The 21,502-nt window shown below is 37.4% G+C and overlaps 1 protein-coding gene across 3 annotated transcripts in view; it reads right to left on the bottom strand.

Moving 5' to 3' along the window:
- Positions 1 to 21,502, bottom strand: part of LOC131151602 (protein ALWAYS EARLY 3-like) — a 106,613-nt gene that overhangs the window by 24,981 nt on the left and 60,130 nt on the right. For 2 of the 3 annotated variants that reach the window (XM_058102860.1, XM_058102862.1), the window contains 7 exons: positions 17,418 to 17,492; positions 13,534 to 13,781; positions 13,363 to 13,419; positions 8,302 to 8,619; positions 8,035 to 8,213; positions 7,023 to 7,305; positions 5,901 to 6,173 (listed from right to left, as the gene is read on the bottom strand). In XM_058102860.1, coding sequence (XP_057958843.1) covers positions 5,901 to 6,173; positions 7,023 to 7,305; positions 8,035 to 8,213; positions 8,302 to 8,619; positions 13,363 to 13,419; positions 13,534 to 13,781; positions 17,418 to 17,492 — 1,433 coding nt within the window. The remainder of the gene's footprint in view (positions 1 to 5,900; positions 6,174 to 7,022; positions 7,306 to 8,034; positions 8,214 to 8,301; positions 8,620 to 13,362; positions 13,420 to 13,533; positions 13,782 to 17,417; positions 17,493 to 21,502) is intronic. The other variant, XM_058102861.1, reaches the window with a different exon arrangement.

The raw sequence follows: 21,502 nt of genomic DNA, 5'->3' as shown, positions 1-21,502 counted from the left end.
AGCCATTACACTCGCTTCCCGTTATGTAACATCCACTACTGCTGCTTCCCATTACACTGCTGCTTCCCATTACCGTTACGTTACGCTATTTGCTACCACAATTTAAAGCCATGAAACCTATTATCCCATTCTTTCTTGTCTTATATACATGCGATTCTTCTGCTCACATTATGTAGACAGATTCTGTCCATCGTGCGCCCATGATTGGTGCACCCATAGGCTACAAGCTTTAATAAACCTTGACATCACTTGGTCCGAACACATAATTGCAGATTTTTCTTCATTCTAGATACAAGAAACACATTTTGTTGTTGCACCCAATGAGGGCTGAACTTCAGCACTATTAGGGCTGCAGACAAACCAAACCGTTCATGAGCGACTCTGGAGATCGGCTCGGTAAGAGCTTGCTTGGACTTGTTTATTATCTAAATGAGCAATTACCAAGCCCAATTTTTAAGCTCGTTTAATAAAAGAGCTGAGCCTAAGCACAGATGAGCTCGGCTTATTTTGGCTAATGAACAACTGTATTGGGCTCATTTATTAGGTTTGATAATGGGCTCGTTAAGAGGCTCAATTTCAATTTTGGTACTCTGAAAATGTTATATTTATCTAAGTAGTTAAATCAACTACTGTTGGTAAGTTTAACACATGTGAGAAAGGGGGCTTATACAAAAAAGGGAGGCCTGGTTCGATGTGGGAAAAATGGGAAGGCTTCAATTTTACCTAAATGATGTATGGTTGACAGCTCCACACCTCGTTGTCATTTATGCATAAAACAACATTTTATGCCCATCAATTTAATAAATTTTTTCACATTTAATTCTGATTGAAAAACTTGTATGATAGATGTTCTATGCATCTATCCTGCAGATCCAAATTCCTCAAATTTCCGAGTTGAAACTAGCTATAAACTATGAATTCATGGACCTCAATTGAGGATACCTAAAAACTTCATATAAAAGAAAATCAAATTGGTAAATTTTTTTTTAAAAATAATAATCAAATTGAGGGTTGAAGCGTGGGCAATTGGGCTCCACCATAATTCAATTGCATGGGTTCCTTCTCTTTTGTCGCCAATGATGACCTTGAAGCTTGATCGGAAGAACTCTTTTTGCTCCTCTGGCAAAACTAACAACTGAAATTCCGTCTCTGTCAACAATTTCATTTTGTGCAGGGGAGACACCCTCGGCTAGAACTCCTTTAGCTCCTTTGGTGACACGAACAATCTCTTGCACAGGGAGACAGCCTCAGCCAACATGGTGACAGCGGGCAGCTAAGGACCACCTTAATCTTGTGTACCTTGGACGTCAATGATCGACACGTCGATTCATCGTAGCAATCATTACTCTCTGCAGATTGAGAATTGTTGATCATATAGGTTTTTTCACCTAGAAGTTGTTGCTGAAGGAGCCAGGGATTGGGAGGCTGAGCTCAGTTGACAGCTAGAGGAGATGAATGAAATGCTTGCTGTCCCACATCGATTACCTCAAAAAATTGAGAGCTCACCCTTCCTTACAAAATGCCACCTTGCTCTAGTGAAAGGCCATCTATATTAGCAGTGAGCTTCAGCCTCATCTACTCCAGTAGAATGGACCCGCTCTTGAAGTTCACTTTGAACTTTAAACATTGAGCTTAAGGTGAAATGATTTGAGCCTGAGCCCGAGCTGAGCTTTTTTTCCATTGAGCCAAGCTTGAGCACTGCTCGTTTGCAGCGAGTTTTTTCCAAATTTAATATTATTTTAATGGAAAATATTTAAAAATAACATTGATTGAACTTTATTTCCAAATTTTATGTGTTTTGAAATCTTGCTACATGAATTGGCGATTTGTAATCAAATCTTGTTGGACCACCCAGTGAGATTTGCATGGATGAATTTTAGCCAATTTTCAAATGATGGGACCATTCACTTTCTTTCTTCTTCCTCCGCTTCCTCCCAAAGGCTATGCATCTCCGGCGCAAACGACAGGTTCTCGATGCAGCAGCCAGTGATGCATGTATCAATCGTCATGGCAGCAATTTCCATGGCTACCATTACCCCAACCAAACAGCCCAGCACCTACGTCGCTGGCAGCTTCCTACAGGCGGTGACTGCCAGCATAAGAACAACACCGAGAACGCCGGAAAGCATGATGTAGGGGCGGTGGCGGAACTCCATCACTGGAAATACGTTGGTTAGGAGACTCACAGAGGGGCTTCATAAGCTAGGGCAGGCAATAGAGGCCCATGTAGAGTTGCACCACGGAGGACTACACCCACAAGACATCTTTCCATTAGAAGTCAGAGATAACATGAAAGGAGGCAGCAAAGCCTTGGCTGAGGCCATAGACAATATTGACACAGGCAATAAGGCTGGGCTCCAGCTCCCAGCAGAGCAATATTGCTGCACAGCGGCTTCGCATCTACACTGCCAGTGCCCGTTGCTTCAACTCTCATTAGAAACCCATTGGAGTTGCTACGATTGCGAAAGTGGATGAGACATGGGGAGGAAGGAAAAAAAACATTGCCAAAAATTCACCAAGCAAATCTGGTTGTATTGTCCAGCAAGATTTAATTGAAAATCACTAAGTCATGCAGCAAGATTTCAAAACACATCAAATTTGGAAATAAAGTTCAATTAATATTATTTTTGAATATTTTCTATTAAAATAACAGTAAATTTGGAAAAAAATTCGCTTACAGCCCTAGGCATGGTCACTGTCTTGCCAATGTGATTGGCAGTTTAGACTTGTTAGTTGTCACCCCTACTGGTCCTTTATATTTGGACATTATAATTTCTCTGTCTCTGATCATGTTATTTATTTATGGATTTTTTTTATTCATTTTCTGCTAGGTTCTTCAGTCATGTTATTGGAACTTCCAATCACTACTATAAGTAATTAACTTAACACTCACCGTAATGAGCGCCTATGCCTCCTTTGGTTTGGTACCAATGAAGCTTCATACTCCTCATTTGACAGGTCCATTGTTGCTATGAACGATGCTTTGTGATGCTATACTTCTACACCATCATTCCTATTCCGATGGTATTCCCTTAAATACTGAAAGTCCTAAGTGAAGTGTCCTCTCTTGTCACTGATATTTTTTATCTTCATTTTCTTCTCAGTCACAATTTTCTTAAGCTCCCCCTCATTGAGAGCTCCTCCCATTTGGGCTTTTTCATCAGTCTTCTTGCTTTCTTCTTGATTTGCCTTCTCAAATCTTTGATCTTGTAGCCACATTATCCATTTTCTTAAAGCCTCCCTCATTAAAAGGGACATTTTCCTTGTGTGAATTGTTTATCCAAAGCCTCTTGATTGGCTAATATATTTTCCACTCTGTTAGAGTCGGTTCTTTGGCCCATCCACAGGGTGGCAGTAATGAGGCTATTATATTCTGCCACAAGGCCATCCATAATAATCCTCCTCATTCTCGTTTCCAAAAAAATTATTTTTCAGGGTCTAATTTTGAAACTTCTTCACAAGTAGATTTAACTTTTGAGAAATATTGATTTACCTTTATATTTTTCTGCGAGACTGATAGAATATCTTTTTATAAATATTGAAGCTTTGTGTCATTAGTTTTAGCAAACAATAGGTGTTCCCTGTCTCCATAGGTGTTTTTGCATCCTTGATGTGTAGCAATTAACTCATCTTCCACTGTTACAGCCAAGGAATACAACGCTTTTCCATCTCTCACTTCCTATTTCTTCAACTCTAAAATCTACTACAAGTAGTATCCAAAAAAGTAACACTGCATGCAAATACTCTAATATCCCCTAATTCTAGTTTCTAAAATTTTATTTTCAAGGTCCAGGCTTGAAACTGCATATAACTATTGAGAAATATCGACTTACCTTTATATTTTATTGTGAGACTGATAGAATCTCACTTTCCAAATGTTGGGAGCTTTTTCATTTGTTTTAGTGAACAACCTGCTTGGGTGACCCACCTGCCCATGGGTGTTTCTGCACCCTTGATGTGTTGCAATTAACTCATCCTCAACAGTTATTGCCACAACGCACAATGCTTTGACAACCTCTCTTCCCACTTCTTCAACTCTTAAACATCAGTTGGTAGGGTAGTATGACTACCACCAACAATCTATCTCAAGTCTTGTCCAAGCAAGTAAAACTGCACAAAATATCTCTATCACAATTCTCGTTCAAGCAAGCTTCTCAATGCTGCTTGCCAAAGTTGCCATATCTGGCATCATTACTTAGTGTCATGGGGCCGAACATTTCACACCTTGTGAGGGCCGTGTGGCACCAGTTAAAGCACTCTTGCTTAACTAGTTAATCAGAAGTATACCAATGTTTACCGCACAAACGCATTCATAATCAAATGCAAAGTAAGCCAAAGAAGCAAGCAATCATGTAAGCAAAATGAGAGGCACGTGATAAATTGTAAAGCAACACAATTCATTACTAACATCTTCGTAGACGAAGTGTGTTTAGTGAGGGAGGCCCACTAGGCTAAACACGTTACAAAAGATATTAGAGTTTTACAATGATTGATGAACACTCAACCTCACTTACAAAGATTTCTATGCTATTCTAGCTATATCACTAGGAAACATAAAATTGATACTTCCACTTTACACTAAGGCATAAACACACTCAATGAATAAAACCTATGCTACTATTTACATGATGGTTACCCATCCCCTGTACACAAGGCAAGTGGTCACAAAAAAACATAATGCCCTCAACAAGCTTGGCTCCTGACACTTAGCGATGCCCTGCACTTAACCAAGTCAGCTTGGTCCAAACCAATGTTACCCAGAACATGGAATGAGAACGGGAACAGGATCGTGGTACAGGACATGCTCTAAAATGTGGAACGTTAGGATTATACTTAATTAGATATATTGGTGAAAAAAGTGTAATGTGCACGCCTTCTTTGGCAAGGCATTGAAGGTGCGTCTTTTTCTCTTATACATGTGGTTAACAGGTAAAAAAGCGTGTATTTTGGGACTTGTGCCTATGGAAAAGCGCCTTGGTGCATTTTGGGGCCAAAATGCCCTGAGACGCACCTTGAGACCTTTTAAAACACTGCTCTTGCAACCTCATTTGATTCATGTTCTTTCCTTTCTCCTACAATATTTCATTTCAAAACTTAAGGTTACCCAAAAATGAATAGCTTTCAGTTGGGCTGCAATCAGTAATAAAATAAATATTAATAATTTGATTTAGAGGATAAGGTCAAATAAAGCACATTCTCCATATGTGCATGCACTCTATTATTTTAAGTGAGGATACTTGTTCTCATTTGCTTGTACATAGTCCCTTTTCATGGAGTACGTTGAATGATTCATTAAGAGTTTTAAGGGAGCACTGGGTTTGTCCTTTCATAGTTCGTCTCCTTTGTCTTAGTCATTTTGGGAAGGCAAAGGAAAAGAAACCCGTTTGGAGGTTTACTTTTTGAGATTATTAGGTGCATCTGGTTGGAATGTAAAGCTAAATCATCAAGGGTACTGTTACTCCATCTTTTCTTGGTTTGGAGTATGCATAGCTCAAGTGATCTGCAAATAGATTCTCCAAAGGAGTTGCTTTTGACTAACTTGCAGCGAGACCGAAGAGCTTAGCTTTATTAACCTGGTTTTGTAATTACTTTCCCTTTTGTTCTCTTCTGCTTTCTTGTTTGCTTGGAGGAAGCCCCACCTTTTCCTTTATATTTATATTTTTATTTTTTTGTTGGAAAAAAACATAATTGACAAACAAAGAAAACATACAGTACCTATAAAAAATTTTAACAATTACAATTAAAATCTTTTCAAGAAACAATCTATTGAGTCATTCATGTGCACACACACACACACACACACACAGAATCTAAGTGAATGAATTGAAAAGAGATGTTAAAGGGGTTTAAACTAGCTTAACATGCATACAAGAATAAATCAAATGCAAGCTACAACTAACCTTTGCTCGCTTTGATGAACTGATCGTGGGAGAAGCTGGTGAGGAAATACAATACATACCATCAACATTCTCCAGGTTCTTGCACGGAATGAATTTCATGTTTCCCAAGTTCTGATCTCTTAGTTGTCTGGTCACATTCAGTTCACTTGAATTCTCAAAGAATTTATTGATAGCGATGCTGTTTCTTGTAACAGGTGCCACAGCAGTGACACTGTTTCTTTTAAGAGATGCAGGCATATTTTCCATAGGATTTGAGGGCATGCAATCTATATCCTAATATGAGAGAAAATTGTTACATTAAGACATTGTTTTTGAGAGAGAGAGAGAGAGAGTTCCTCACTGAAAGTCGCAATCAAATAAATATGTTTTCAATATTAATTTATGATGTAAAAAAAGTAGGATACTCAAAACACATCCAATTCTTACAAATACAATTTATTGATCCTCACAAACTGGCAGAATAGAGTTTTGAGGCAACAGAAAGTCATCACTAGATGCACTGCTTTCAAGAACATTTTTTACATGCAATAATTTTAAGCATAAAAATAATATTAATTTTCCCATGGCTCAAAACAACAACATTCGTGACGTTTACTTTATCTCATGCTGTTCACAACACTTGATACAGGGATTTAGTGCAGCAAAGATTTTAAATATTAATGACACTCAAATCAATTTTAAGATGTTCTCATTTTGAGGGCATTCTTAACGACTTATTCATTGCTCATGCGAAATGTCAAGATTCTTAAATTTTCAACCGAAATTTCAGGAGGACTTCAATAAGCATGAACAAGAAGCTTTTCAACATTGTTACAAGCCAACAAGTTTCATACTTAAGCTACAACGTCCATCCACAGTGCAAAAGTTAAAACAGGCTGATACAGCCTTCTAATCTCAAGCTTTAGATGAGACGTCTTTGTATATGAACCAACAATTAAAACAGAGCTAGAAAAAAACTGGCTGTTTGGATGCATTTCCGCATAGACTGGCATACACAGGTGGCATTTCAATCTGGACAAAGTGTAGCGTTTTCAACTATCAGTCACATTATGTAACAAGTAGCTCGAAGACAAAAATAAAATAAAGTGGAAATGCCATAGATGTTAATTCAAAAGGCATTACCATGATAAATTCAACCCCTAATTCAGGCTGGTCAAACTGGATCTGACACCTCGTACAATCAACTGTTAGTACACTACCATCATGAACCTCTCTTGTCCTGGGATGGAAAGCAACAGCACGCTGTCCAACTGATAAAGGCTGAGCTACATCAGTAGGAAGTCCTTCCCTAACACCAGAATGAAGTGCAGCATAATGCATTCTAACAGAACTTCTGTATTCATTAAGCTTCTCCTTTTCTTCCTTCAGAAATTGTTTAGAAAACCTCCGTGGTTTGCCAAGGGAACTGCATCAACAAGAAGTACAGATCAAAATGCTTTTGTAGCAAACACTTCTCCAAAATCCTGGTGCAAGCCCATCATTATTCTTAGCCAACAACCAAACAGTTTAATCTTCTCAGTCATGTGGTGACTTGACAATTGACATTGTATCAAAGCCACAGTCATCAATAAGTCTTGGATTCAATTCTTATCGTCTGTGTTTCTCCTTTATTTTATTTATTTATTTATTTATTTTAAACATCCATTACATAAAGCTCCCACCCAAATCAGGGATCTAGGGACGGTATTATGTAAGCAGCTTCACCTCCACATTTGAAGAACCTATTCCTATGACTTGAACCTGTGACATTCAGGTTTGAGTATAACACCCTAACCATTAGGTCAAGGCTCATTATCTCCTGTGTTGATCTTCTATAAAATGCAAATGCAAATGCAAATGCATCCCTAGTGCGCAAGGCTCCCATGCTATACCACAGTATGAGGAGGGCATGACGTACTTTGCCTGACCTCCACACACACAGCAGAATCTATCACCTTTAGGTTCGGGTGTAATATCCTCACAAATGTGTTGAGGCTCACCCTAAAATACGTTAAGTTGAATGCATTTTCCCCTCTATGTGCACTAGGCCACTTACGAGGCGAAGTGTAGGCTTGATATACATTGTCAGCACACAATATTATGCTTTGGGTTAAGTACTAGCAATAATAATAACCAGAAAGAGGACGGGAAATACCTCCTTATGACCCCCCACTCAACACGTGTCAATCTTGAAACATGGCCTAATCCAACATGATGCAAGTATTCCACAAACTCCTGTTTGGCAAACCAAGGGTAATCAATTGCACTGTAGAACCATTCAAAAGTACACCATCTCCGGAATTGATACCAAGAAAGGCACTTAGAAAGCTTTTCCTGCAATTAAAAAGAACAAATAAGAACTATGTTTAGAGCCTTAACAAACAGGATTTTATGTGAATGTAAAAAATGGCATGCACTTAACCTCAGGGCATTGGGTCTTGTCATGGAATGAAGGAATGGATACATTAGGCTGACCATTGACAGTATTTTCAGAAGAGGTCTTCAACTCTTTATGAATAAATGGTTTCTGTATGTCTGTTTTACGCCTACTCCTGACTTTGGTAGGTAAGGTAACCTGACTTGCCTGTACTGTTGATACAGTAGATATGTTTCCTTCCCTTTTAAGAACAGAACTTGGGGAATGTTTTGAAGATTTCACAGATTTCCCTTGTTTGGGGCATGAAGCATTATGAGAAGCGCATTTACCTTTATTCATAGACTTCTTTCCTTCATCTGAAGTCTACAACAAGTGCAGAGTTATATTAATAGCATCAATATTAAACAGTGGCAACTGACAAGGGGATATATATAAATACTGTTCTGACACAAGAAACGATTGGCATATTTAATTCATGAACTAATTTGGATTAAAATAGAAAGCTCTCAACGATGGCAAATCTACTGGTAAAATAATTTCATCTTAAAGCCATACACAGTTCAAAAGAAATAAAAAGGAGAAAACCTTGACCCTATATTTAAAGTCGCAACATTCCAAGGAAAGTATGAAAAAAAAAAAAAAAGTTAATTAGTAACATGCAGCCCAACAATAAAATGAGGAGTGGTACTAAGGGCTGTCAAAAAAGTACCTTTGTGAGCTAAAGAGCCAGATGACATAGTATTAGCGGACTGACCTGAGGCTTGGAAATTGGAAAATAGCTCATATATTTTCGCAAGTTGGTCGGAATTAAATCCCCCACTAGAAGCTGTCAGGCCATGGGCTTCAGTGGGTTATTTTTTTGCCTGGGTTTCGGTGGAGGACTGATGACCATGGGCTTTATTGGGCTGTCTGGGCTTCCAATCTGTGGGCTTGCCATGTAAGGTCCAGCAGGTGTCTTTAGTATGACCCGTTTTTTCGCAATGCTCACAATAGGGCCTTCTGAACTGTTTTGGGCTGGATCCAGTATGAGGCCCACGCCCAGACTTGTTTTGCTCCTTCAACATCATGTTCCTCCTACTTTCCTCACGCCAAACCTCAGAGAACTTCTTGAATGGAGGGCAGCAGCTGGCGACGTAGAATCCTGCTCCTCACGTCATCAAGCTCTTGGTTCAGCGCTGCCAGAAACTCGAATACTCTCTCGTTCTCCATCTTCTTCTTGAAACGTACACTGTCACCCGTGCATTCCCATTCCTCTTCACAGCTGAGACCAAGTTCTTGCCGAAGTCCGAGCATCTCGGTGTAGTATTCCGTGACTTCCTGATCTCCTTGCTTCGTCTGCCATAGCTGCGTCTTCAACTCAAAAATCTGGGAAGCATTTTCAGCATCGGAGTATGTCTCATGCACCGCATCCCACACACCCTTTGCTGTCGGGAGAAACAGGTACGTTTTGCCAATGGCTGGCTTCATAAAGTTTATCAAGCGTGATATTATCAAGGAGTTCTCGGACCGCCATTTCTGGGATGCCACTGCATCGGTAGGAGGTGGTCGCCGAGTCTCATAGGTAAGAAAGCCGAGTTTTCCCTTACCACCGATAACGAGCTTGATTGACTGTGCCCATTCTTTGTAATTCTTACCATTGAATTTTTCAACAGTAAGATGGAGTGGGAAATTCTCGAATACGCCGGCCGAGCCTATGGAGGAGGTTATCTCCGACTCTCCCTCCTGGGTTGCCGACTGGCTGGACTCATGGCTGTCTCCTTTTTGGGCAGCCATGGATTGCTTAGGGTTTTAGAGTAACCAAGCTCCGATACCATGTAAAGAATGAGAATGAATCAATTGTATATTCAATTGTGTATTCTTTACATACTCGGGTCCCTATTTAACATGTACATAGAGAATAAAATATGGAAAAACAGAAGAGGACACAACTTGTAGTTGAGATGTGTAATTTAGTTTCAGTGGAGGGTCTCAATTTACAGCCCTCTGGCTTGAGGCAAGATATCATGGTAGGTGGCGGTGGCTCACCTACCATGGTAGGTGGCCGTCATTCACCAACCGTAACCGTTGTTCACACTGCTGGCCGTCATTCCACACATCAGAATATTTTTTTTAAATATTCAATATATAACAATCCTGTTAGATGTATAAGTTATTTTAGTAATTATGTGGTGTAAGTGGAAGTATTTTTGTCTTCCAGGTTTTTTCTTTTATTATTAATATATAAAGAGACTACGAGAGTGGACATGAAGCTGAATCATAGTGCACTCCAGGAAACTGCATCCTCTTTTTTCCATCTCTATGTAACATTGTAACATGGTATCAGAGCGTTAGTCTCCTCTAAATCAGATTTATCTGAGTCGTTTTCTAGACGCACAGTTTTTCATTTTTTTGTTTTATCTTCCCTAGTCAGTTCTCAAATCTGATTTCTGGTTCTAAGGACACTTTCATCATGGTTTGGCCATGCAGCATCCTTGGTAGGATGCTGTCTCTGTTCGTGGCAATTTGCTTCAGTGAAGGAGCTGAATCCATAGGCTGCAGTTTTTTTTTTTTTTTTTCAAATTCCTAATATTTGGACCTGATTGCTATCAGGTCCAAGCTGCTAAGCATGAAATAAATAGACCTTCAGTGGATTAACTTTTTGGGCCTGAGTTGAAGGACCATTTTTATATACAGTATTTGATACAAAATTGCCTAAAAGCTAGCCAAGATTCAGTGGAACATTAAATATACCTGGCCCAACCATATCCAAGCCCACGTCATTCCCCTTGGATTCCCAGGCAACAACCCTATTCTTTGAACAATCCAGCCTATTCCACCCTTTCTTCTCCACATGATCATCCTTCAACAAAACCGTAGCTGCATCTGGATGCACAGCATTAATGGGCAGCGACACACAACCAGGTCTCACAACCAGCACCGCACCCACACACCAATCCCAGACCTTATTACTTCTCATTGTCACCACCTTGCTCCACAAGCAATTAGTTTTCAGTAGTCCCTCATCAATAACAGGAACCCTTGCACCGAACTCCTGCACAAATCCTCTCCCACCCTTTTTTTCAGACCCCATTTCTCCCAGGAATGTCATTCCATGGGAATATTTTTGATTTTGTGAATCAAATGGCCCCTAGTTAAGCCCAATCACCAAAGGCCTGTCTGCTTTATCCTCCTTCAAAACCTGGGGCCCACTCAATTTAATTAGTGGAGCCACCCTTCTCTTATGAAAATTATTTCCATAACTGCATCCTGTCTTCCTTGTTAAATTAGCCCCCACCCTCCAACCAGTGCAGCATTTAAAGTACTACAACTCAACAGCTGAACCTACAGTGATCTTTCTCAAGATCCCTTTGATCATGCATAACCTTTGCAATGGGAAAATTCAAATTGGTATTCACTGCCTGCCAGAGCATATCAGCAAAATACATGCCCTCCAAAAATCTATAAAATACACTGTCTTCAGTCTTCCTTTTCTGTGCCTCTGATTCTTTTGATCTTCATCAAACCATGGTTGCAGCAAGGCCAGACCATGCCATCTTGCCACAGTACTCCCATCGCACCAAGATAATTTTTTTAAGCTTGAAGAAAGCCCGCCATGCTTAAGCAAAAGCTATCTCAGGCGTATCAATACATTGATACCAGCCAACCTCCCAAATCTGTCTAAGCACAAAAATTAACCTCTTGCATTCCAAAATAGTTTCAGACATAAAGCACCCCTATTTATTCTTAGCAAAGCACTCGAAGGAACACAATCTTCCTCAGATGGCCCTGACTAGAATAAACTCGTTTGCTGTAGAATCCATGAGAACTCGCCATTGCCCAACGCCACACATGACGATCATCTTTTCACAGATTCAGAGATGCAAAACAATCCATAGCCCACACTTTCAGAAGTAATGAACTTCCCAGCTTTCAAAGAACATTGAAAACCCATAACACATATAAATACCAAAAAAAAACACCTATAGGGCATCCATCCCCATTTGATGAAAGGTACTCAGAAACAAGAATTTATCATTTTAGACTTTTTAAAATTTTAAATACCAAGCACTAGAAAAATTATAAGCCCTAATAGTAGTATAAATGTAATAAATTATTTTTTAAAGCTTGATATACATTGTTGGCTCACAACCTAATAACTTAAGCTTTTAAGTAAAGTGCTACTCTAATATGTTATCAAAGCTCGTTAGCAGAAGGCCCGGGGTTCTGGTCTTGCTGCTCACATTTATTGAGAGATATTTAAAAAATTATTGCAATCCCTGTAATGGGTGTTATTATTGTGTGTTTATATCTCCATATGCTATTGGGCTGCACCTGTGGGGGGTGTTAAAGCTTGATATGCCTTGTTGGCCCACAACCTAATACCTTAAGCTTTTAGGTAAAGTGGTATTCTAGCATTATTCAAAACTATTTTTCATCACCATATGAAAAGACAATTCCTTTGGCTGGGCATAGTGAAATACTATTATATTTCAACTCAAAGGCTAATGAACACAAATACAAAATACATAGTTTTTTGGTTTCAATGTTTGGATTTGGGATCTCTAAAACAAAAATAGATTCAGGTACCCCTCCAAATCAAAATCCCTCGCCCTGATTTAGCTTTTGATATCTTTAAAGTTGTTCTTTTTTCTTTTTAAATAAAAGATATTTCATTAAAAAAGAAAGAAATAAATCCTACTAGAAATAAGATAAAGAATAATCCTTTTTGAATATAAAAAGCTGGACTGATATCTCATTCTTAAAAACAGGATAGCCTTTTTCCAAGATAAATATAGTTCTTATGTTACAAGCTCCTCAATAGAGGGAAAGTAGTGCCAAGCCCCAAAAGAAAATTATACTTGATATTAGGGCACAGCAACCAACTTCACTACCATGCCAACCCAAACTTCCATCGTAAGTGCCATACTTATAAATCAAATGCATACATAACATCATTGGTATCAATAGTCTACAACAAATAATTAATAATAATATTTCATAAAAATATTATATCATACACTCATGCAGATTATGAGGACCTTTCATATAAGCAGAACAGATGCATTCTATATCAAGGAGATACTAAAAGAAAATTTGTTAAAAATTATGGGTGAAATAATTACACACCTCAATTTTTAGAGATTCATTCACATGAGAATCAGTCTGAGCTTCACTCTGTGGAATCTGGAATCAACAAGCAATTCACATGTAGTTACCAAAAACTAGATGAAAGATAAAGAATGTCAGTAAGAAAATAAAATAGCAGACCACTGTTATTAGATTTCCATCCTTTCTTACTTTGAATGCCAAAGCCTTTTGTTTTCTTCTCTGCATTCTGGGGATAGATTGATGACGTCCCCTCATTACTTCAGAAGCAGCATTAGCTTGCTTAGATTTTTCAAGGGTCGTATCACTGACTCCAGGAATAATACAAATTCCTCTCATTTTAGACCCTGAAGTTTGAACCTTTTTGTTGTGGATAACAGGCATAGTTTCTTGCAACCCAGCATTGTCATCTTTTTTGTCCTTCACCAGAACGGACGACTCTTAACACACAGATAACAGAAGATTATTATCTTAATTTTTTTGGGTGAAAATTAGGGTATAAATAAATTCTTAATTGAAAAAAAAAAAAAAAAAACTTATCATAATTTATTTATAGAATAAGATATGATAAGAAGATCATAAAATCCTTGATTCCATCCAAAATTTGACCAAAAAACTTGCAATGTCATGGAATCATATAACACAAGGCCAAAGCAAACTACCCAAAAAAAACCAAATTATGGAGTGGAAAAAAAATAACAACAATGACAACAATTAGTCAATCATGCTGTGAAAGCAAACAACAAAAAACCAAGCCTTAAGTCCCACAAGGTAGGATCAACTACAAGAATTCTTTTCCACCAATTTACACAATCGTGGCAATTTCCTCCACCAATTTAAGGGCTATTAAATCCTTGCTCACTATCTAATTCCAAGTTAGTTTAGGTCCCTACCTTTTCTACTTCCACTAAAAGTAACTATAACTTTTCCATTTTTCATCTGGTCCTATACCTTTTCCAAACTTCAATTGGGATGTCATCTAGGACCGTATGACTTTTCCATTTTTCATCTTTTTGATGCAAACTTAGTTTCATTAACTCTAATTTTGCAAATAAATTTCAAATTTTTAGTATTTCTTGTTTTTCAATTCTAAGTTTAAGCATTCTACTTGGTTTTCATTAAATGACTTATTAAAGCAACTTTTTCATTTTTCTTGTATGTTTTCTTCTTTAACCAAGATAATATAATCCTCCTTTTCTTATACATTTCACATTACCTAAGTCCTTGTTCTTTCTTTCTCTAGCTCTAGCAAATTTAAAATGTCTCCTTCCCCATATTTTGCATCTAAGCAAGTAAATAAACTGTGTAGCTTCACTAACAGTCTTTTTTTTTTTTTTGCATCTTTTCTTGCTTTTATACTTTTCAAAATTTTTTATGTTCCCATATATATATATATATATATATATATATTTTCAATCTTTATACCAAATTCTTTTAGTCTTTACAACCTTTTGGACATCCTAATCCCACAAAACAGAAGTTTAGTTCTTGAGGCATGCACGAATTCCGATTATGCTGGGCCCATTGTTGACAGGAGGTCAACCTCTGGATATTGCACCTTTCTTGGCGGAAATCTTGTGACGTGGAGTAAGAAACAAAATGTGGTGGCTCAGTCTAGTGCGGAGGTAGAATTCCGAGCAATGGCTCAGGGTGTATGTGAACTACTTTGTTTGAAGATCATCTTAGAAGTCATGACGATTAAGTGGGATGGTCTGATGAGACTCTATTGTGATAATAAGTCCGCAATCAGCATAGCTCATAATCCGGTACAGAATGATTGAACAAAGAACATTGAAATTGATTGACACTTCATCAAAGAAAAGTTAGAGAGTGGATTGATTTGTACATCTTATGTGTCTACACATGGCCAACTTGCTGATGTACTTACCAAGGGGTTAAGTAGTTCAGTGTTTTAAAGTATTGTATCCAAGCTGGGAATGGAAAATACCTATTTGCCAGCTTGAGGGGGAGTGTGGGCAAAAGTGTTTAATGACTTGTATTCTTACGTGTATAGTTAGCTATTTTAGGAAATTTTGTAACAGCCTGTATTCCTAGAATTAGGCTGATTTGGTTAGTTTCCTATTCTTTTAGAATATCCCATAAATCATGGGATCTGATATAACCTAGTTAATTTTCCTTTTCAGCTGCAAGGGTTGATTATATAGCTAACGTTTTGCGTATTATTCGAAATGATGAAGAAAATTATTTCACGAAGTGTTTCTCAGTTTGTGTCATTTCTGAATCATTTGATTTACTTGGGGTTATATTTTATGTGCCACCATCTCCAATGGAAGATATGGGGGGTGTTATCCATGAGGATGATGGAATGGCAAAAGAGCAGCAGTGCAAGGAGGAGGAGATGAATGGGAAGTACTTAGAAGCTCAATAATTGATGGATAAAATGGGTTTATGGCTGTCTCATCATGGAGGTAATGAAATTGGTTTGGATGGGCCACAGGGGCAAAAGAAAGATGAAGGGTCAGCAGGAACTAGCCAATTACAGTGTGCAGTCAATTATGATGTTAATGGTTTTCAGAGGGCATTTCTTATCTAGTTTTTTTCAACAATGATTAGTTTGGTATAATTTCGGTTTCCAATTTTTGTTTCTGTACAGATTATGAACATGTGCTTGTTACGTTGCAATTTTTCTATTTTATTATTGATTTTGAACCTTAAAAAAAAAAAAAAAAAACTCAAAACCAGATTTTGTGGTTTTAAGTTGCTAGAATACTTTAATATCCATAATTTATTTTTGTGGAATAATTCATTTATTTTATAGTTTATACATAATTTTTAATTAAAATTAAAATTGAAATGACCATGTAAAATTCAAGTATAATTAAAATAAATATACCTAAATTTCTAATTTTTTTAAAAAATAATAATAAAACCCATTAAAAAATATTGTTGCTACTTTCTGATTGTCATGTACAATAAGATTGTTGTCGTAAAAGTGAATTTGAAATAAAATAATTAAGTAAATAATTATAATAATTCCTTTTTTATAACAAAAGAAAGAGATTTCATTGATAAGAGAAGAATTTATTAAAAGGAGAATAAGATTTCTCCTATAAAAAAATATGGAAAAAAATCCAGAAAAAATAAACTAATAAAATAAAAAAAATATAACTCAAAAAAGTCAGCAAAAGATTCCTCCATTCTCGTAGAACCTCCGAAAAGCTAACTCCCTTGAAGCATCCGAAACCAACATACCATAAAGAGGTCAAGTTTGATTCTAATAATTCCTATTTTTATTATAATATTTTTAAAATTTGATTTTTTTTTTGTATTTTTATCATTTAAATCATATTTTTTAAATTGATATTTGATTCAAGGACAAAAATGAGCATTTGTTCAATCAAGTTTCTTCTTTGATTTAGTTATAGAAATATTAACAAGGTTGTTAGTTTTCCATTTTTAGATTTGATTCTCATTTTTAGTTTTTGTTTATGGTTTTCATTTTTATAATTTCTGACAACTATATCAAATAGCCCCTTAGTTTCTTGGTTTTTCTTTGGTTGTTTTTCTTCTTTTTTTTTTTTAACTATGCACTTCATATCCTCTTTTAGTTGCAATCTCTTTGCCTTTCTTAATAAATTTTTTTATCATAAAAAAGTATAATTCCAAAATAGTCATTCATAATTTTACTAGAAAAAAAAAATTTATTCTAAGAAGGGGTTAGATTGTGTCAAAATTATAGTAGAGATAAGAGAAAATAGGGAGTAGAACTCTTATGAATAAGAAAGAAAAAAAAATATCACAATTACAATGCTAAACATGACAAGTAACCTCATCCTCAAATGCATGTAAAATGTAATGAGTATGTACAAAAGTGGAAAGCAAAAAATAATGAAAGGGATTTCTTTTCATTTTGATTTTTGATTTTTGATTTTTTCTCGTTTCTTTATATTTTAGTCCTAAATAATCTTGTTTTCTTTGTAATTCTTTCCTCCTTTATTAATAAATTTCTTTCGTTATTCAAAATAATAATAATGAAATATCCAACCAAGCATAAGCATTCATCCCATCAGTTACCCCTTTGAATTCTTCAAGAAGCAAAGGTCAAAACTTCTTACCAGTATCGGTTGTATCTGGCATCATCAAAGACAAATCTGCCAAGGTTTGCAGGGCATCAAAAGCAAGGCCCTCATCTACAAAAAAGATAAGTACAATATTAAATATAATTTTAAAATGTGTATTAAAAATACACATGCTTCAAAAGTTGGATGACGAGACATGGCTTGAAGTCAATGCACAGAGGAACTTGGAGAAGGAGAGAGAGAGATAAAGGAGTGATGTGTTATCATTGTTATGAATAAGCTATAATTGTGCAAGGGTATCAGTGCAATTACCAACATATTATAAAATAAAAAATTGTGTGAGATAGGATATCATTAGCTCTCTCTCTCTCTCTCTCTCTCAAAGCTACAATTGTGTAAGGGTAGCAATGCAATTACTAGCATGTTTTAATATAAATATTCATGTGAGATAGGATATCATTAGTTCTCTCTCGAAGCTATAATTGTGTAAGGGTAGCAATGCAATTACTAGCATGTTTTAATACAAATATTTGTGTGAGATAAGACTCAGCTATAAATGTGTGAGGCTAGCTAGCATGTTTTAATATAAATATTTTTCTCTCTCTCTTTTGCAATTACTAGCATGTTTTAATACAAATATTTGTGTGAGATAAGACTCAACTATAAATGTGTGAGGCTAGCTAGCATGTTCTAATATAAATATCTCTCTCTCTCTCTTTCTCTCTCTCTCGTGAAAGGGCAGCAATGCATCTCTCTCTCTACACATATTTGTGTGAGATATGATACCATTAGTTTTCTCTCTCTCTCTCTCTCATGCTTCTAGTATTCTTGACAAGGCTTCAGAGCTTTTGTTTCAAATGAGTCATCTCGCAAAACTTCAAAAAATCCTCTCTCTCTCTCTCTCTCTCTCTGATGCTTCTAGTAATTTCGACAAGGTATTAGAGCTTTTGCTTCAACAGATTCATCTCCCATAACTTCCAAACAGCCAAAACATCAAGCACCGTGGAAGGACAGATCCAAATCCTTCAAATCTGGCTCATTTCTCTCTACTAAGTGTGGATATGAAGTTTGTTAACCTTGATATATATTGTTGGCCTACAACCTAACAGCATAAGCTCAATATGCATTGTTGGCATGTGTGGAGGGTCCTATCGGGCTGCACAACCTAGGTTCTAGTCATGTATTTATTGTATGTTACAATACCACCTTACCTCAAAGCTTAAGCGTTAGGTTGTGGGCCAACAAAGTATATCAAACCTTAACCCCCCCACTCACATGTGCGGGCAAATAGCACGTGCAGAGATAAACACACGATAAATAACATCAATTATAGGGAATACACTAATTTTTTAAACACCACACAATAAAAGCAGGCAACAAGACTAGAACCTAGAACCTCTTGGTAAGCAGACCTAATACCATGTTAGATTGCCACTTTACTAAAAAGCTTAAGTTGCAAGGTTGGGGAGCAACAATGTATATCAAGCCTCAACACTCCCCTACATGTGCAGCCCAATAGCACATGGAGAGATCAACACACAATAAATAACACCCATTATAAGGAATACAATAATTTTTTAACAAACAAACAACAAATGCCAGCAATAAGACCAGAATCCAGGATCTCCAGGTAACAAGCTCCCATACCATGTTAGATTACCGCTCTACCTAAAAGCTTAAGCTATTAGGTTGTGGGCCAACAAATTTCAAGCCTTAACAATCCCCCAAACCTGCAGCCTTACAGCACGCGGAGAGATAAACAACCGATAATAACACCCATTACAAGGAATACAATAATTTTTTAAACACCACACAATAAACGCAGGCAACAAGACTAGAACCCAGGACCTCTTGGTAACCAGCTCTCCCCATGTTAGATTACCACTTTACCTAAAAGCCTAAGCTTTTAGTTGTGGGCCAGCCATGTATATCAAGCCTTAACACTCCCATGCTCATGCAACCCAATAGCACGTGGAGACATAAACACATGATAATTAACATCAATTATAAGGAATACAATAGTTTTTAAAACAGCACACAACTTATCTGCCGAAGCTTTTAAGTGATTGTAATTTAACAAACTTAGTTTGAGGGTTTGAAGCCCAAGGATAGGCCATAACCCCTAGCTTCTGAAATTTGAACGGGCTGGTATAAGAGCTTTTGCTTCAGAGAATTCTTCCCCCAGAACTACCAGAGCTTCAAACAGCCAAAACATCAGGGCTGTGGAGGGACAGATTAAAATCCTTCAATCCTGGGTCATTCTCTCTGCTAAGTGTGGATATGAAGTTAGTTCAAGGGTTTGGAGCTCAAGGATAGGCCCTAAACCCTAGTTCCTGAAATTTGCACAGGCTGGTTCTTTCGGTGATTTTTTCTTTTCTGTTGATTGCAGGTCCAAGTGTTTATTCACAGCTCCAGAGGAAATTTGATGTAAGAAAGATTCTTCTTGTGTTGGTTTGTGCTCTGGTTTGCTGGTTGTTGCATCCGGTTGCTTTCTTTGTGATGAAAAGTGGTCAGTCCAGCTGTTAATCAGCTATTTGAGGTTTTTTTTTTCACTGTTAGACTGCTGCCGATGGTGGATGGTGTAATTTTCTACTGTTTTAATTGTCTTATGATGCAGGGTTTCTGATATTCATCACAAGTTGGTTACTTATAGCTAATGGTGTGATTGTGAGACTGTTCAGGAATTCGGTTATAGCTGTCAGAAAAGGCTACATGTGTTCAGTTTGGGTTCTTGCAGTTTTCTCCCACTTTCTTGACTGGGGAATTGCTTGTTGGCTGATTTGTGTAACAGTAGTTGGTCTATTTTATCATTTTATTACCAGACATATGATTAAAGTGAAATTTAGGGATGTAAAGAACAAAGGACAGAGAAACATAATAGCAGGATTTACTGTACTCATCCCACTAATAGTGGTAGTAGACCCATTTACATGGGTACCACGAGGTAATTCATCAAATCATTGGAGTCAAGAAAAGAGATTTGTTATACCTGCCATGTGTCCAGCGGTAGCAAAATTTATGACTCGTGGTCAAGGAGGAAAGGTGCTAGGGAACAAACAAGTTCTAGGTTTACCTTTTCTGGGTAAGAGATGCAATGGGAATATATGCATGCTGAGATCCCTGATATTGGAGAAACTGAGTGTCTTCCTCTGATACCGACATAGGCTCTCCAACTGTTGAGGGAATACAGACAGAAAGCATTATCGGCCTGAGGAGGCTTGCCATAAAGATCAAACACTGATCAACCATGTGACCACCATGTCCATCATGAGTGTTCCTCCACCATGCCCATCTCTACCACCACAGTTTCCCAAGCACCTTCTCTATTACTACAAAGCTGTGTACCTGAACCAGCCTAGCAATGAAGGCATTTCACTGCCAAAATTGGAATGTCAGAACTAGAAGGACCTGAAGTATAACTGCTAGATGAGGCATGACACAGATGTAATAGACATGAAGAAAATATGTGATTGGACTGACTCAAGTTCAGGTTTAAAATCTATAAAGACTTTAACTGTCATCTATTTTCTCTAATTCTGCATCTCACAAACATCTGCAGTTATAGGTTTCACAAAATTCAATTCTTCATGGATGTTCTAAAAACGCACACCCCGGTCAAACTCATACTTCAACAAGCAACCCATGATACCATTCCACAAGCATGATGATACAATAAATGACTTGATAACATGATTCATGGAGTGAATTGAAGCAGATTGGGAAAAACCCCAGTGCAAAAACAAAGGTTAACAGACTCACATGCTGGTGCATGGCATCAGAATCTTTGGGGCTATTGGGACACAAGGACATGTGAGCTGGTAGACAGTGTCCATCTTTTGGGATCCAGCTAATTGTATAGTTTTGAGGAGAAATACAGTGTTGGTTTTGTAAAACACAATCTGGAGAAGGTCAAAATGAACTGTCAATGATACGAACAAGTTTCCAGCAGAGGTCCAGCACATCTGGCAGAGAATCTAGCAGGTACAGGTTCGGGACTAAGGATGGCAGAGGGCTTGCTGATAGTGATGGAAATCATAAGGGAAGAAGCTTTAGGATTTGGTTTGACAGCAGCTTGGTGTTGATGGCCTTTTAGAGTTTAGGTCTTGGATTGACACTCTTAC

This window comes from Malania oleifera, chromosome 3, assembly GCF_029873635.1.
Source record: "Malania oleifera isolate guangnan ecotype guangnan chromosome 3, ASM2987363v1, whole genome shotgun sequence".
In the NCBI taxonomy this organism is placed as follows: domain Eukaryota; kingdom Viridiplantae; phylum Streptophyta; class Magnoliopsida; order Santalales; family Ximeniaceae; genus Malania; species Malania oleifera.
This window is presented reverse-complemented; position numbering and strand designations above follow the sequence as displayed.